This window comes from Chiloscyllium plagiosum, unplaced genomic scaffold, assembly GCF_037043375.1.
Source record: "Chiloscyllium plagiosum isolate Xiang-an unplaced genomic scaffold, Cpla_swu_hap1 HiC_scaffold_4, whole genome shotgun sequence".
NCBI lineage: Eukaryota > Metazoa > Chordata > Chondrichthyes > Orectolobiformes > Hemiscylliidae > Chiloscyllium > Chiloscyllium plagiosum.
The window spans coordinates 45792423-45810026 of NW_028270142.1; the positions used below are offsets into that span (position 1 = coordinate 45792423).

General features: G+C 39.4%; 1 protein-coding gene across 4 annotated transcripts in view; it reads left to right on the forward strand.

Annotated features, from left to right (window-relative positions):
- The window catches only part of LOC122549216 (zinc finger protein 407), a 525130-nt gene that overhangs the window by 278200 nt on the left and 229326 nt on the right, over positions 1-17604 (forward strand). For all 4 annotated transcript variants that reach the window (XM_087986220.1, XM_087986222.1, XM_087986221.1 and 1 more), the window contains exon 5: positions 16658-16824. In XM_087986220.1, the coding sequence (XP_087842346.1) occupies positions 16658-16824 (167 nt within the window). The remainder of the gene's footprint in view (positions 1-16657; positions 16825-17604) is intronic.

The window sequence follows — 17604 nt, forward strand, 5'->3', positions numbered from 1 at the left end:
GGAGTAGTGCATTTGGCCCTTTGATAATTTCAAATTCAATATAACTTGCGAACTGCAGGAAAGAGAGATGGCTGTGAAAGCACAAATGCTTCCAGACTTGCTGAGTTTCTTAAGCATTTTGGGTTTTTATGTACTAAATTGATACCTGGAATGAGCAGGTTGTCTTTTAAGGATAGGTTGGACAGAATGGGCTTGTTTCCACTGGAATTTGGGAGTGTGATGTGTGACTTGGTTGAAGTTTGAGAGATCCTGAATGATCTTGACAAGCTGGATTTGGAAATGATATTTCCTGTTGTGAGTCAATCTAGAACTGGGGGATACTTTTGAAATCGCAGAGTTTTCCTTTCAGGACAAGTGAGGAGAACTTTTTTTTCTCAGTAGGGTTGTGCAACTTTAGATTTCTGCCTCAGCAGGTGGTGAAAGTGAGATCATTGAATAATTTTAAGGCAAATGTTTGTAAGGCAAGTGATTCTATGTTTATCGGAGATGGAAGGAAGTGTGGAATTTGAAACACAAAACAGATCAGCCCTGATATCCTTGAATGGCAGAGCAGGTTCAAGGGGTTGAATGGTCTACTTTGCTCCAATTTCATTTGTTTGTATGTTTATATGATCATAATTATTAAGTAGTGGGTTCATGCCCTGCCATGGCATATTATTATTTCCTGATGAAGGGCTTTTGCCCGAAATACCAATTCTCCTGCTCCTCGGATGCTGCCTGACCTGCAAGTGCTTTTCCAGCATCACACTTTCGACTCTGATCTCCAGTATCTGCAGTCCTCACTTTCTCCTCTGTGGCATATTATTTGTCCTGTTCTGATCACTTCTGAAAGTGACTTCAGCATCACTGTATCAGGAAAGAAAAATTAATCCAGAGTGGGGACTTTAATTCGGTGTGCAAGACTGACCTGTGCAGTGATTTCTGCCAGAGTGGAATATTCTTCGGTTGCTCAGTGCCAGCACACGTACATTTAGATCAGCTTTGATAAGATGTCTGAGAACCAGTAGCTGGTTTAGGATAATGCCCTCATGCATTTGAGGGGAGGGTAGAGAGCAAGAAGAGTTCTGAAACTTCCAATGTTTAACAAACAACTCCTGCATGTCTCTGTTGCTGGTGAAGGGCTGGTGGGCTTGTGATTTATGGTTCTTTCATGCTTGTGAAGGAACTTCAGCATTCATACATTTTTGTAGATTGCATTTTAGCGCATCTAAAGGAGACGGAGAATCAGTGAAATTTTTTAAATTTGCATTATATATGTATATTCTCTTGTCTATTTTATTATACATGGAAGTTAAATGTTACAAAAATTAATTTCTGGGTTTGGATTAATGAAGAAAAGAGAAGCTTCAGCAGACTGCCGGTATTCAGTAATGTATAATATTTAAGATAATGTACTTATTAATGAGACATTTTAAGAAGGTGGTGAAATTGCCACTTATGATGTCAATGTGGCATTATTGAAAGGTTTAACAAATAATGCGACGTAATGATGTTTAGAATATCAGAAACTTACCATTTCCACACAATTGAAATATTAAGTTCTTGTTTCAAGACTCTTATCCGTTTTGGGAATTTTTAAAGTCATAAATTTAAGATAGATATTGTGCCCTCAAAATGATTTTGCATATCAGCTTAGAAGATCAGACAGGTGATTCTGTGTTGTGTTGAATGTGTTTCTTGTTGCAAAAATTAGGACAGTTGTTTCATGGTCGTACTATGTGCTTCTGACATCAAGTATTCTTATTAATTCATTTTATAGCATCTTGGATGGAGCTGATGTTTGAAGGGGTTGCCTTGCGATTTATTGGTGGCCTATATCAATATGGGATATCAATATCCAATTACAGTACACCACCCCATAGATGCTTTGAGTAAATAAAACTCTGTCAGTTGAAATAAATGAAAGCAACAATGTGAATATTTCAGATACAACTGTCACAGCAGACCCATAGCAACATATTTCATCTTGATTGTTCTGGCATACAGATCTGAGGTTAAAATCATAAAGAAGAATGCAGGAGGTAATCATTGAGTTTTTTTTTATTAATTGTAATGGAAAATTCTAAAACTGTTCCATTTAACAGCTGCTGTACTTTGAACTATAAAAGCACATAAATTGTGTTTTTGCACCTATCTTTTGAAATAAAACCTTCAACATAAATTAGCTTGTAGTGTAGAGGTCAGTGCACTCATTTTATGCCATGTTGATTACAGGTTTGTGTCTAGATGTGGATTAACCAATTTGTATCTCTAATGAGTGTTGTCCATTTTCAGCCAAGCTGATGTCTGATATGATCAACCTTGAGATGATATTCCAGACATTGAACGTAAAGTGCAATATCTCATTTGGATGGTTGGGAATGCTGGTATCCTTTTTTTTAAGAATTGGTTTCTAACTAGAGGTTTGACAACAGATTGTTATTGGATACATGGGCCCAAAAACTATCATCCTGTTGTTTATTAATGTGCATGGATAAGTTACATTTGAAGCAGGAGATTTTGGGCAACAAGAACGAAGGCAAACATATTGCAAAATGATAGCAACATTAGATGATCCCAGTGGTTCATTGTTGTTCTTGACAACACATTGTTGAGGGTAAGTGCTACTTTTAAGTTTGTAACATGCTTTCTCTGTGTACCAAAATGCGTAGTTTTCCCATCAGTGTATCTGGACTTTCACTCATCTAGCTTCCTATCAAGAGATTACTTTTGTACTTAATAAAGTTGAAAGAACTGCGGATGCTGTGAATCAGAAATGAAAACGGAAGTTTCTGGTAATGCTCAGCAGATCTGGCAGCATCTGTGAGGAGAAATCAGAGTTAACCTTTCTGGTCCGGTGACCCTTTCCTCAGAACTTCCTGAGGAAGGGTCATCAGACTTGAAACATTAACTCTGATTTCTCTTCACAAATGCTGCCAGACCTGCTGAGCACGTTTTTATGAAGGAAGAGGCCTGGTGGACTATTGTGCAGCATCCACAACACATGAGTTCTGCTTTTGAGGAAGAGGTGAAGAAAATTGGTAAAGTAATCGTAATATAGAGAAAGGTTAAAATGATGACCAGCTTTCTAACTGCCAGATCATAAGAACTTAAGATATGATATCGCAGATACCTCTGTAATAAGATGGCACTTCAATGCTAATAAAGTGTATAGCCTGCTGATGTTCACCTTAAATGGTGCTAATTTCCAGTCTCTCTGCCAAAAGAGTCAGTTTACTCATCTGTATTTAAAAGTTGCTATGATTACTGTGTGAGGCTTGAGTACTGCATGAACAGAATAGTGACCAAGAATGGATAGGTATTGAGTGGCAACCTCATGAGTATCAGTGAAAAACGTACTTTGGGTTTGGGAGTAACTCTAGTGCACAAACTATTATAAACACCATTGTTCAAAACAGGACGCAAGTTTAATAGTGATGGAGTTGGACATTGCTTTTATTTGGTTTCTTTGCTCCACATCTTGGATAGCAACTCCTTCAACATGAAAACATTTACCTGCACTGCTTTGTTAAGTGATTGTTTGAAGTCTTTAGGCCTCATGAATTGTTAGGTTCTTATAATCTTCGAGTAAATTTGTTCTGTTGTTTCACAGTTAGTTCTGTGTTCTTTTTTCTGAATCTCCGTTTCTAATACAATCTGCATAGCCATTTTCAGTGTGAGATCGTCTTCAATTACTAAAGGTCTAAAAGCGACAAATCAGGAATTCCACTGAAAATTCTGTCTCTAATTAATTCTAGTTGTAATGCTCCATATTTACAGCATTCAGATAATGCATAAAGATCATTAATGATAGCAGATTTTCCTGGAAATTGTATTCTTTGAATGAATTTTGCTCTTTCCATTGGATCTTAAAGTAAAATAATTGTTAATATTGCTAATACGGTATCAAAGGTACCTTCTGAACATTCTGTCTGTTAACAACTTAGTCAGCTAATGGTGCCAAGAATAAAGCTGCACGTTAATTTGTTCAGCTTCTGATTTGGTGTGTAGACCTGAAGCAACGTATCTCATACTTTTTTTTCATACTGATTTAATTCTCTGTGCTGTAACCTTGGGTCTGCCTGGACTTTCTCAAACAAATATCACCTTTGTTTGACTTAAATTGTTTACAAATTCTAAAAGCTTTTTAAAGTTTTTTTCACTTTAACTGAATATTAAACATTTCTTCTTTAGGTTTGAATAATGGTTTTCATTTGATTGCTATAAAATTGTTGGAAATTATTTCAAAATTGTAATTAAGTTCCACTTGCTGATAAAGGTCACCTTTCAAAAAAAAAACTTTAAATTGGAATTGATTGTTATTTCAGAGCTTTAGTGAAAGGCTGCCATGATGTCAGAGCTCTTCCAGGTTGAATTTGTTGGCTGCTATCTCTGCTGCTGCAGCTGTTGGAGGGCTTGTTGCTCCTTTCTTAAACTGGTTGTATTCTTACTTCTTTATGCATCATTTTTATTGTCTCTTGCTTTGAATTAATGTGGATTCTTTGCACTACTGGTATTTTCTTACTTTAGACATCAATCTGGCACCATGACAGAGATATCTGCATCTTGTGCGATATGACCATCTTTGGGTAGAACTGTCACCAACTCTGTTTGTAACAGTAAAACGTGAGGCTTATTACCTCAAACTCTAGACCTGTGCCTCACAACCTATTTCACCTTCAATGACAAAGAAATCAACAAGATGCCCATGGGATCACCAACATCAGCACTTATAGCAGAAGCACTTATGCAGAGATTAAAATGAACAGCCCTTCCCACGATCCACCCGTGGTGTGAATGACACCTTTGTCATCACGAAACCCACAAGCACATAAACAACATCCTGACTGGTATAAAATTCACCAAAGAGGAAGAGAACAATAACTGACTCCCCTTCCGAGACGTCACAGTAGAACGAAAAGTCAATGGAGAACTGCAGACCAGCGATTACAGGAAAGTCACGCACACTGACCAGATACTCAACTACAGGAGCAACCATCCCAACACCCACAAACGGAGCTGCATCAGGACATTTTTTAAACAGGCCACAACACACTGGAGCACCCAGGATCGACGAGAAACTGAGGAAAAACACCTATACAATGTATTCAGGAATAACGGTTACCCGATAAAAGCAGTCCACTGATTCCTGCACAACAGACCTAAACAGGAAGACACAACATGCCCAGAGACTCTAGCCGCCCTACCATGCATTAAAGACATTTCAGAGATGACTACACTGGCTCCTAGGCATCATGGTGGACCAGAAACCTACCACCATACTGAAGCAGTTCCTGATTAATTTAAAGGACTCTGTACCCACAGCCAGCAGAGTGAATGTCATATACAAAATACCCTGCAAGGACTGCTCCAAACATTACCTTGGACAGACAGACAGGAAACTAGCCACAAGGCTAGATGAACACCAACTAGCCTCCAAAAGATATGGTCAACTATCACAGGTATCCATACACACAGATGAAGAGGGACACCAGTTCGACTGGGACAATACATCCATTCTGGAACAGGGTAAATAAAAACACGCACGGGAATTCATAGAGGCCTGGCATTCCAACCAGAACTCCATTAACAAACGTTTGGATGTGTACCCCATTTATCAACCTCTCAGAATCAGAGGTTGTGGTATCACCTACCACAACAAACCAAGACACATAAACAGCAAGTGGGACAGAATGCCAACACTTCACCAGAGGCTCCCTGATGATGTTACCTAGCATAGTGATGAAACATCTGAGAACTAACCCACCAGCTCAGCAAGCAAACCTGTTAGCATTAAGTGGTGAAAAATTAACCTGTATTACGTATTCAGCTGAAGAAACTTGTATTTGAGTATCAAGCAGTCATTTCTCACGTAGTAAAATAAAAGATCACATTGGTTTAGGACTGGTTAACAACACTAATACTAAATAAAATTGTTATCTCATAAGATAGATTAACTATGCCATATGACTGTAGAATTGACTGATCAACTACTAAATACAATACTGACTAGCTTAGAACTGACCAGCTGCTCTCGGAGTGTTATTTATATACCAATTAGTGAGCAATTCCAAAGCTTCCTCCTTTAACCCTTTCAGACTAACTGCAATTTGCAACATAGGTAAATCCAGCAATTAAAATTGTCTAACCTCGAGGTGGGGAAGTTTCTAAGAATAATTATTCCGGATGAAAATGGTAACCACTTAGGCAAATGTGGGCTAATTGAGAAAAACTGACGTAGATTTGTAATACACAATTGAATTTAACCAGCTTGCTTGAGTTTGCTAATGAATTAATAGAAAGAAGTGATGAAGGTAATGCTGTCGATGTCATACACATGGACTTCCACTTTAAAATGCTGCAGTTAAAATAGTCAAGACAATTTGTTGAAATACACAAGTTGATGAAATGGACAGACAAATGGCAGATTAAATTCAATGCACGGAAGTGTAAGTTGATGTATTTTAGTTGAAAGAATGCAGATAGACAATTTTAAATAAAAGGTACAAATCTAAAAGAGATGTAGGAACAGAGAAACCTGCATGTAAACGCACATCAGTCATTGAAGATGACAGGGAATATTGAAAGCGAGGTTAATAAAACATGCAATATCCGAGGATTTATTGATTGGAGCTTACAGTACAAAAGTAAGGAAGTTGTGTTGTTTGCAATTTCTCTGCAGACAAAGATTTTTGGAAGGTTGTGCATGTTGGTTGCAGGCTCTTCAGACTTGGCAGGCTTATTCATGACTTGCACTCTCTCACAGCAGATACATGTGTAAATGTAATTCCCACTGAAAGCAATTGGATCTATCCTCCTTTTCTTTTTCATGTTGACTCTTCACTCAGTCTTAAAGTTATTTGTAGCACACTCAATGTAACATCTCCAGGTATCATGATCTATAGCCTGCATTTGCCACTGGTAATGAGATATGGCACAAAGAAAAGAATGTCTTCATGGAATCTTTGAAAAATTTGCGAGGAACCTCTATGAACCATTTACTAGTTGTCAGTTCACAGGCAACATGAGGATAGCCCCAGTGCTGGTGATGTTGGCCGCTTCTAGGATTTTGATGTTTTTGTTGCAGTCCTGTGAGGAGATCTTGAGGATGCTTTGGAAGGGCTCCAGGAAACACATATGATAGCAATGCAGGATCTATGAATTGGCACCATATAGAAGGATGGTAAGGATTATAACATTGTACACTATGAATTTGGTCTGTGCTCTGAGGCTGTGGACACGGCAATATCTTTATTGTAGCAAAGGAAGTCTGCATTACCTTTCAACTGAGACGTTAACTAACACCCAGTCTGTTCTCTCCGGTGGATGAAAAGATCCCATATTACTATGATGAGTAGAGCAAGGGAGATCTCCTTGTTCTCCTAGTCCAATACTTAGACTTCAAATTTTCTGTGCTGCTGATTTTTAATTAATAAATGTTAAAAAGTACTCTATTGGCTACAACACATGAGATGTTTTGAGGTCATTAACAATACAATATAAAAACAGACCTTTCTTTCTAGTCACCATAATAATTTCCATCTGATGTGGAAATTTCTGCACAGTTCCAAATAGAAATGTATGACAAGGTGAGATTGGGCTACACTGGACTCACAAAACATGTTTTAGCAAATCAAGTAAAAGGTTTGACAAGATTAGGATACAAGTCTCCAAGCAGAATTTGAAATATTGTTCGGTGAATTTCAGCAGCCAGCAGATTGAGCATTGTGAAAATTTATGAGCTCGAAACATGTCACTGCTTCGACCAGTTTCACTCCCTTAATGACAGCATCAGACACAATGATTGTCTCAGTTCTACATTCAAGAGTCCAGTTGGGAGAAAAATAGCTATTGAATCTCTATTCATCTGTTGTTTCAATCCATTGAACTGCAGTTCTAAAATACATATGGTATATAAAAAGTACAGTAGTGTTCAATCTATTATGTGTCAATGTTTGTACCATATCAGTAAAGTTACATTTAATCAAGAATGTCATGATTTACAATTCGTGCGTTATCTCAGCCCAGTCATATGTACCTGCAATCACCTGATTTACAGCGTGCATGTTGTATCTGTATTCTTCCTTTTAACCTTTCTAGTGGTGCAAGAGGAAAATCGTATCACAGTGTGCCAGCTTTTACTGTATAACCTTTTAAACCTTAGCAGAATAACTTGCCATTTTTCACGAGAGGTGCAGCACTGATCATCTAGTACGGTTTGATGCTCATTGCAGTTACTCAGTTACAGTGGATATGCAGCTGTTCTCAGTGGAGTTCTGCATTCACCAAATCCAGAAAAGAACTGATTGATGCTTTATGATGACATTCATTAGCCTTTATTGGCAGTATCAGGATCAAGTATGAATTATGGATTTTTCAATATATAAGCAAAAATGGAGTTTGAGTTTCAGTTGAGTGCTGCTTGTTTTTAACTGCATAATGATGTTTATGTTTATTTGTTATTTAAATTAAAAACAAATGTTCCGCAAGATCCTGCAAATTAAACTACTAATTAACCTCCAATTTCCCCCCCAAAAAGTGAGGCTGCCTGGGTACTGCCATTAATGAAAATGATTGTGAGCCAAAACAGGACATCATTCTTCAGTAAAGGTGTAGTAATGGTCCAATGAAGTCGCCTGATATCAAAAGCTGGGAAAAGCTGCCAGGCATATCCGTGTTTCGTAAGCAGCAGGCAAGCAGCGTTTTATCTAACAGACAGCGTGTAAATCTGTTCCCAGAATGTCCAGATGTTTCGTTTCAAACAGTCACTATAATAATCTCCTTATTCTCTTCAGTTAGAACGATAACATCACTTAGCAGAATGCACTACTGACTGGCAGAATATACACGGGTGATGCTTTTGGACTGTGAATGTAGTTGACACAGGAGAAAATGTAAATAGAAATGTTGGCATATGATCAGTGATATTTAAATGATTTTTGTAATTGTGTGGTGTTTTTGCCCATTTATGATGGAGGAATGGAAACATGCGTCAGCCAGGAAATTGCCAAAAATTCTTCAACTGATCGTTATGGCTTTTAGTTTACCTTCTGTTGAGCTACAATAGGTTGATGATTTTTATTTCAAAGTGGCAAAAAGCCTGTAGTACACTGAGCTCACATTGTTTTGTATCATACCTCACTAGATGTACTGTTATGTTCTGTCAGTCACTTTAGAAACACATTGTAGGGCATGAGAAGGGTTGAAAATGTTACAAGTATTTTGAAATGAATCACCAAAGAACACAGTGCAGAAGAAGGCCATTTCACCCAACAGTTCTACAGGTTATATCAATCTATTTTCCTACTCTTTGCCCATGTTTGCAATATTTTCCTTTTCCTAAGATTTATCCAATTCCCTTTTGAAATGTACTGTTGAATGTATTACCACCATCCTAAAAGGCAGCGTGTTCTAGATTCTAACCACTGTTTTACCCTCTGCTTATCAATCTTCAACTCCTGTAAAATTTCTCTTTTTTTTTTCTGTTTGACTCTTCATGATTTTAAAAATCTTTGCCACATCTTCTCCTAGACCTTCGTGTTCTAAGGAGAACAATCCCAGCTTTCCAATCTCTCTACCTATCTGTAATCATTCACCTCTGGAAACTGTCTAATTTCTTTTTACCCTCTTTAAAATCTTCATGTCCTGTCTCTGCTGCTTTCCATTTTTATCACGTAAACGTGCAGATATAGAAAAATGGTATAAATGTCTTGTTAAAATAGCTTTTATAACTCTTTCAGATTGTACGTACACATAGTGATAGAGCAGCTGATAAGATTGCTGAAGGGAGCACTAGCTGATAATATCTTTGAGGAGAAAGTGAGGTCTGCAGATGCTGGAGATCAGAGCTGGAAATGTGTTGCTGGAAAAGCGCAGCAGGTCAGGCAGCATCCAGGGAACAGGAGAATCGACGTTTCTGGCATAAGCCCTTCTTCAGGAATGAGGTAAGTTTGTCCAGCAGGCTTAGATAAAAGGTAGGGAGGAGGGACTTGGGGGAGGGGCGTCGGAAATGTGATAGGTGGAAAGAGGTCAAGGTGAGGGTGATAGGTCAGACTGGGGTGGGGGCGGAGAGGTCGGGAAGAAGATTGCAGGTTAGGAAGGCGGTGCTGAATTCGATGGATTTGACTGAGACAGGGTGGGGGGAGGGGAAATGAGGAAACTGGTGAAATCCGATGCACCCGATGTGGCCTCCTCTATATTGGGGAGACAGGCCGGCTACTTGCGGAGCGTTTCAGAGAACACCTCTGGGACACCCGGACCAACCAACCCAACCACCCTGTAGCTCAACATTTCAATTCCCCTTCCCACTCCACCAAGGATATGCAGGTCTTTGGACTCCTCCATCGTCAGACCACAACAAAACGACGGTTGGAGGAAGAACGCCTCATCTTCCGCCTAGGAACCCTCCAACCACAAGGGATGAACTCAGATTTCACCAGTTTCCTCATTTCCCCTCCCTCACCCATGCTGTCTCTCATACCGACACTCATTACAAAATAGAGAAGGAAAAGCTTAGTTCAGGTAATGGAGCTTGGGTTGTGGGTCGGGGAAAATGTTGTCATTACCATCTTGGGACATTGTTGAGAGGAGTGATGGGAGAATTGTAAAGTAGTCTGGGGAAGGTTGGAGGGGAAGATTAGCCACTCCGAGGCACCATCAAAAGGAGACTGAGGAAGGATTTCAGGTCAGGTGGAGGATTCAGAGGTGTTGGGGAAGGAGCTATTAGCCATGGGACACATTGAGAGTAACGAAAGAGGCAAGGCCACCCATTCAGAACAGCTGGGGCCAGGGCACAGTCTCACACACACCATCAAGTAAGCCTTTCCAGGGTAGATGTAAAACACTACCAGGCATTTCAGTTCACTTAAACTGAACTTTGGCAACCTCCAGGCAGGTGAGACAGAACAGTCACCACATAGGCTAAGAAAGAAAGGAAAAATGGTGTAATCTCGCAGATATTACTCAAACAATGAATGCAGTTGTTCAGAACAACAACAATCATTGGCCAAGTAGCCTGTCAATTGTTATGGCATTCGCACCACATTAGCCAATCTGGTGCAAAAACCATTTCAATTGACAGGCTGTTTGTAAAACGAGTCTGTCTTCCCTGCTCTATGGCCAGCATGGGACAGCAGTGGAGATGTTGCTAACCATAGAGGAGAAATACACACTCATTTTTCAAGTACTTTGTCAATTGAAATGATCTTCGCACTAGATTGGCTTCTTTAGAGACTGACCATTTCAATTGACAGGCTGTTTGAAAAATGAGTCTGTGTCCCCCATTCTATGGTTATCACCATCTCCACTGCTGTCCCATGCTCTCCTTTTACCAGTGACAGCAGTTTTTCCTTACTTGATCCTTCATAGTTTTGAACGCCTTTATTAACTATTTCCTTTAGACTTCTTTACTCTGAGGAGAATACTCAGAATTCTCTCTTCCTTCCAAAAAACTGAAGTACATTGAACCCATGTTAACTACTTTAATATCTGACAACTATTTACAAATTAATGACTTCTACTTGAATCTTTTCCCTGTTACTGAAAGAGTTAGTCTCCGAAGAACAAATATTAATATTGCCATAAATAATCTAGAGACATATACAAAGTATTCTATTGCTTCCTCTGCTGCATTCCATTCTCACTTCTAATTCCACTAAATTGTCTGAAACATCATAAAATGGTGAACGTTATCCTATCTCATTGTGGCTTAGCTTAATGTACTTTCTGAACTTCATTGAATACAAAGATTCCAACAGACGTACGACCATAAAACTTGTTTTCACTGTCTTTCTCTCCTGCATACACCTTTTCTTTCATGGTCACGTTTATGTAAAAATCTTTGATATATGTTTACTTATTGTGAACACAGAAATGCTCTGATGTTCACTTTTGCACAGCACATGGACATTGTTTTCTTTGATGTTGAGGAATATAGAATTGCTTCTCCAAATAATTCTCCCTCAATCATTGTGTTGTTGCAAATTACCACTCAGTTCCCACCTTCCTTTTGCATCAACTCCTTAAGCATGATACATTCTCCTAAGTTAATGCAATATTACTTTTCAATTCTTTTAGTCAAATTCTCATTTCCGTTATAATACAAAGCAAGCACTAACCAAAATCATAAATGACATCGGTTTGATGATCGCAGTTAACATTTGATGCTCAAAACTATCCAGAGCAGCCTGGTTGATTGATGCTCCCATTTCCATTTTAAACATTCACTGTGGTAGCAATGTGTACTATGTTGATTGATTTTGATTTGATTTATTGTCACGTGTACCTAAGTACAGTGAAACACTTTGATCTGCCTGCACTGTTTGCAAACAATGTGTGAAAAAAACTTGAAGTGAAATAAGGCATATAGGTTACAGTGCACAGGATGTGCAGTAGACAAGATCTACATTACCAAGATCAGCATTATTTGAAGTTAAAGAAGCCATTCATCAGTCTAATAACGGCAGAGAAGAAGCTGTTCTTGAACCTTTTGGTGTATGTGTTCAAGTTTCTGGATCTTCTGCCTGATGGTCTTTGATAATGTTGGCAAATTTACGACAGCAAGAGAGTCCATGGAGGATAAGTGGAATCCATAGATGGGAGGTTGGTTTCTGAGATGGTCTGGTTTGTGCACACAACCTTTCTGGGCAGAACAGTTGCCGTGCCAGGCCGTTATGCACTCAGACAGTGTGCTTTCTATGGCGCATCTATAAAAGTTAGTGCGGGTCCTTGTGGACATGCCAAAATTCCTGAACTACCTGAGGAAGAAGAGGCGTTGTTGTGCCACCTTGATAGTTGTATTTACATAGGAAGTTCAGGACAGTTTGTTGGTTATTGTCATTCCTAGGAACTTGACACTCTCGACACTCTCAACCCTCTCAACCTCTGCTCCATTAATGTTGATTGGGGTGTGTTCTCCTCCTTTCTTTATGAAGTCAATGATCAGTTCTTTAGTTTTGCCAATATTGCGAAAGATGTTACTATCATTGTATCATGTTACCAAACCTCTATCTCCTTTCTGTATTCTGACTCATTGCTGTTAGATATCCATCCTACCCCACAGTGATGTCGTCAGCAAACTTGTAGATGGCGTTTGTTCGGAATTTGGCAACACAGTTGTGGGTATCCAGGGAAACAGTAGAGGGCTAAGAGCGCATCCTTAGGAGACTCCTGTGTTGAGGGTTACAGTGGAGGAGGTGTAGATGTCTATCTTTACTGATTGCGGTCTACAGGTCAGGAAGCTGATGATCTAGTTGTGGAGGGCAGAGCCAAGACCTAGGTCTCAGAGTTTTGAGATCAGTCTGGAGAGGATAATGTCGTTGAAGGCGGAGCTGTAGTCGTTGAGCAGGGGTCTTGCACAGGTGTCTTTGTTGTCTAGATGTTCCAGGGATGAGTACAGAGCGAGGGAAATGATGTCCTTTATGGACCAGTTACGTTGGTAGGCAAATTGCTCAGAACTGAAGCAGACTGGGAGACTGGAGTTAATGTGGGCCATGATCAGCCACTTGATGCACTTCATGTTTATGGAGGTCAGAGCCACTGGGCGGTAATTATTAAGACACATTTCATGTGCTTTCTTAGGTACTGGGATGATGGTGGTCTTCTTGAAGCAGGTGGGGACTTCAGCTTGTAGAAGGGGGAGGCGCACTCCAGCATCTCAATAAGGGTGCTTCGATACGACCTTCCAAACCTTCAACTTCTATGAAGGCAGCAGGCGATTGGGAGCTCCCCTGCCTCCAAATTTCCTTCCAAACCACACACCATTCTGACTCTAAACTGTTGCTCAGTTCATTCAGTGGATGAATTTGTGCAGCTCAAAATGACACTTAATCCCTTCTCACAGGTAGTTAGAGATGTGCAACAAATGTTGGCCTTGGTAGTGACATGCAAATCCCCCATGAAATAATACAAAAGGGAGCATTTTGAAGTTGGTCTACTCCCAGTAGCAGCAGAGGCAAAAATATTGAAATTGTATATGAGTCTTAGTATTGACCGCAGAGAGATCAGAAGTAGTCAGTTAACCTAAGCATCACAGAAGTGATCAGGAATCTGAAAGCCAATACGAAGAGCGTTATTTTATGCTGAAGGTCATTTTTGTAACTTGAGGGAGTAATCGTTTACCTTCCAGCTCAAAACTTGGCAATCAATATTTGTTTTATTTTACCCTTAGAGTCAATTTATTTCAAAATCTAAAAGATTTTACCCATTTTCCACAGGCCACAGGCTGTTGTCTGTCACATCAGTGGCTGGTAGTTTTAGTGCTTGTTGACATGAATCACTGAAATATGTGCGTGCAGATATAATTGGTTTCTTCATTGGAAATGAGATATGATGCTCCAGTTAAATGTGCAGAATAGGTCCTGAACTGAGCTGTTGAATATTTTGCTAGTTCTTTACATTCATTAAACTGTAATTTTGTAATTATACATTACAATGGCAGATGCTGGTGAAACATAACTTTAAAATATGTAAGTCAGAGGAAGAAAAACCTTTATTTTTTTCTAAGACTAAGAATCCAAATGAATCTTTTGTTAATGCAGGTTTTTTGCAGCACTTACTTGTGTGTATGTGTTTTTACTCTCAATACCTTTATCGTGTTATTAGTGCGTTAAGAGGTATCTTCATTGGCATTTCTTTAAATTTTGTGCAATTTTGGAGCATGCTTAATCTCCTGAATGTTGTTTTGATCATCTAAGGTATTCGGATGGGAATCTTTTGTTTTTCATTTCTCCCTACTAATATTTCCCCTATTTTTAGTCCCAGGAGATCTCATGGCTTGATTTGGGTGGTGAATGTCTATAATTTGATGCATGAGGAATCAAAAATGTGTGGAACCAGCTGCACGAAGCAGTGTGTCAATGTCTGTTCATTATTCTTCAAACGTAGTCTTCCACATCTCTCACTCCATAAATTTCAGGACATCCAAAACTATGCTGCCCATTTCCAAACTCCAAATGAAGTTCCATTCACTCATGACCATCGCACTTGTCAACTTATGCTGGTCCCCAGTGAAGCAACACCTTGGTTTTAACATTTTCATAATTGTTTTCAATTCTTCCATGAATTTGCCCTTCCCTATCTCTGGAAGCCCCTTGAATTGTACAAATTCTCATTGTGGCCTCGGGCATTCCTGATTTTAATGATAAACAATTTGTGGACATGAATTTGGTTGCCTGGGGCCTGAGTTCTGGAATTCTCTTACTCAGCATTCTCATTCTCTGTATTTCCCTTTTCTCCTAAAAGATGGTCCTTAAATCTTTTATCGAGCTTTAGTAATATGACCTAATATGTGGATCTGTGTAACTTCTTTGCTTAATAACACTCTTATGAGGCACCCAATTACGTTAAAACACTATGTAAGAATAAGTTGTTATTTATATAGCTTCTAAAGATTTTGAGATGAGATATTTGTTTCTCAAAATGTTTGTAATTCTGATTAAGTTAACTTTAGTTCTTTGGTATTTACTGTCCTTTTTGTAGAGCTTGCTGTGTTCCAAAGTTATGTAGACAGCTATAATGTCGGAGTTAGCAGATTCTGGAATCCATGGCTATGAAAGCAAACAGTAAAACTGCAAATGCTTGCCAGACCAGTAAACATCTTTAAGAGAAAATATCTTGAGTACAAATCTTCCAAAAACTATGCTATTTTATTCTTATGCTGATCAAACTGTTGAGAAATTTTAGGATTTTCATTTATTATAATATTGGTAGATGGTAGTTTATTTTAATCAGCTGTTTGGTGCTGACCTTTTAGAAGATATTTTCAGTGCCCATTTCTTCTTGGGTAGCTGGGCAGAATCATAAATTCATCTCTGCTTACTGCCAGTGCTGAACAGGCAGAAGAATTGCATTTGACAACCCTATAGGAAATGGAATATTATACAGCAGATCGTTTCCAAATCTATTTGTGTTTGATATAAATTACATGTTTAGATTATTTTATATAAGAAAACATGTGATGAAAATTATCTTTAATTACATTATCTGCAGTGCTCCACTAGAAGGAAGATTTACAGATTATAACAAATATGTATACTGCCTAGTCTGCAACAAGCCGTGGCTGTTACTCTTGTTACTTCAGTCTGTTAAATCTCGGAGGGGAATGGGACAGCCAATCTGGCAACAGTACCAAGTTAATCAATGCCTCTTACCAGTTTGGAGTCAAACCTTTTGAGGGATGTTTCATCATCCTACAAGGAAGTGGAAATGGGATACGATTGAGCAGAGAATGTAATTCAGTCTTAATTTGTAAAGTGCAAATGTGTGCGCTTTGGCAGTGGTTATGTTCATGCTGGTGTGATTGGTTGAGTAATCTTGTATGTATGGCTTTCCATTTAGCCTTTGCTCTGACAGCATGTGCCCTGGATAAGTGAGGGGATTGTACAGGTGAAATCTATTCTCACATTTGCCTTAGGGGCAACTGGACTGTAACAGAATTTTTCAAACCCTTTGGGTCCAACCGCAGAGCAGAGAATAAATGGACGAAGTACCAGGTCTCGACAGAAAAATCAATGCCTGGTTATATAGACGTGACAGGCCTAGCCTGCAATGCTGTCTGCACAAAGTCTGTACAGTTGCTGCAGTTCATTTTTTAAAACGCTGTGGCAGTGTTATGTGTGTGCAATTTTTTTTTTCCTGCTCCTTATGTTTTATATCTCTCCCTTTTTGTTTTTTGCAACAGGAAGTTTGTGTGTGAAATTTGTGACCGGACTTTTACAGAGAAGTGGGCCCTGACCAATCACAAGAAGCTGCACATGGGCCAGAAACCATTCAAGTGCACTTGGCTGACGTGTCACTATTCCTTCCTCACAGCGTCTGCCATGAGAGATCACTTCAGGACTCACACAGGTTTGTTTTTATAACTGGCTGTGAAAAAATCCAGTCATTAAATCTGTAAGCAGTGTACATTTAGAAAAGGAAAATACTAATATACTTTGAATTTGTTGGCTTCACCAACAAGTTGCCTTTAGTTTAGTGAAAATGACCCAAGGCGCTTCACAGGTGCATCCTCAGACAAAATCTGACAACCAGTCACACGAGATAGTCAGGTGTGTGGCCTACAGCTTGGTCAAAGAGAGAGTTTAAGGAGAGTTGTAAAAAAGCAGAGATAGACAGGGAAGCTTAAAGAGTGAATTACAGAACTTGGGTACTAAGCAAGTGGAGTAACTAAAATCAAAGGTGCATAAGGGGTCAGAGTTGGGAAACTGCAGGAATCTAGGAGAAAGTGAGGACTGCAGATGCTGGAGATCAGAGCTGAAAATGAGTTGCTGGAAAAGCACAGCAGGTCAGGCAGCATCCAAGGAGCAGGAGAATCGACGTTTTGGGCATGAGCACTTCTTCAGGAATGAGGAAAGTATGCCAAACGGGCTAAGATAAAAGGTAGGGAGGAAGGACTTGGGGGAGGGGTGTTGGAAATGCGATAGGTGGAAGGAGGTTAAGGTGAGGGTGATAGGCCGGAGTGGGGGTAGGGGCGGAGAGGTCAGGAAGAAGATTGCACCCCCACTCTGGCCTATCACCCTCACCTTAACCTCCTTCCACCTATTGCATTTCCAACACCCCTCCCCCAAGTCCCTCCTCCCTACCTTTTATCTTAGCCCGCTTGGCACACTTTCCTCATTCCTGAAGAAG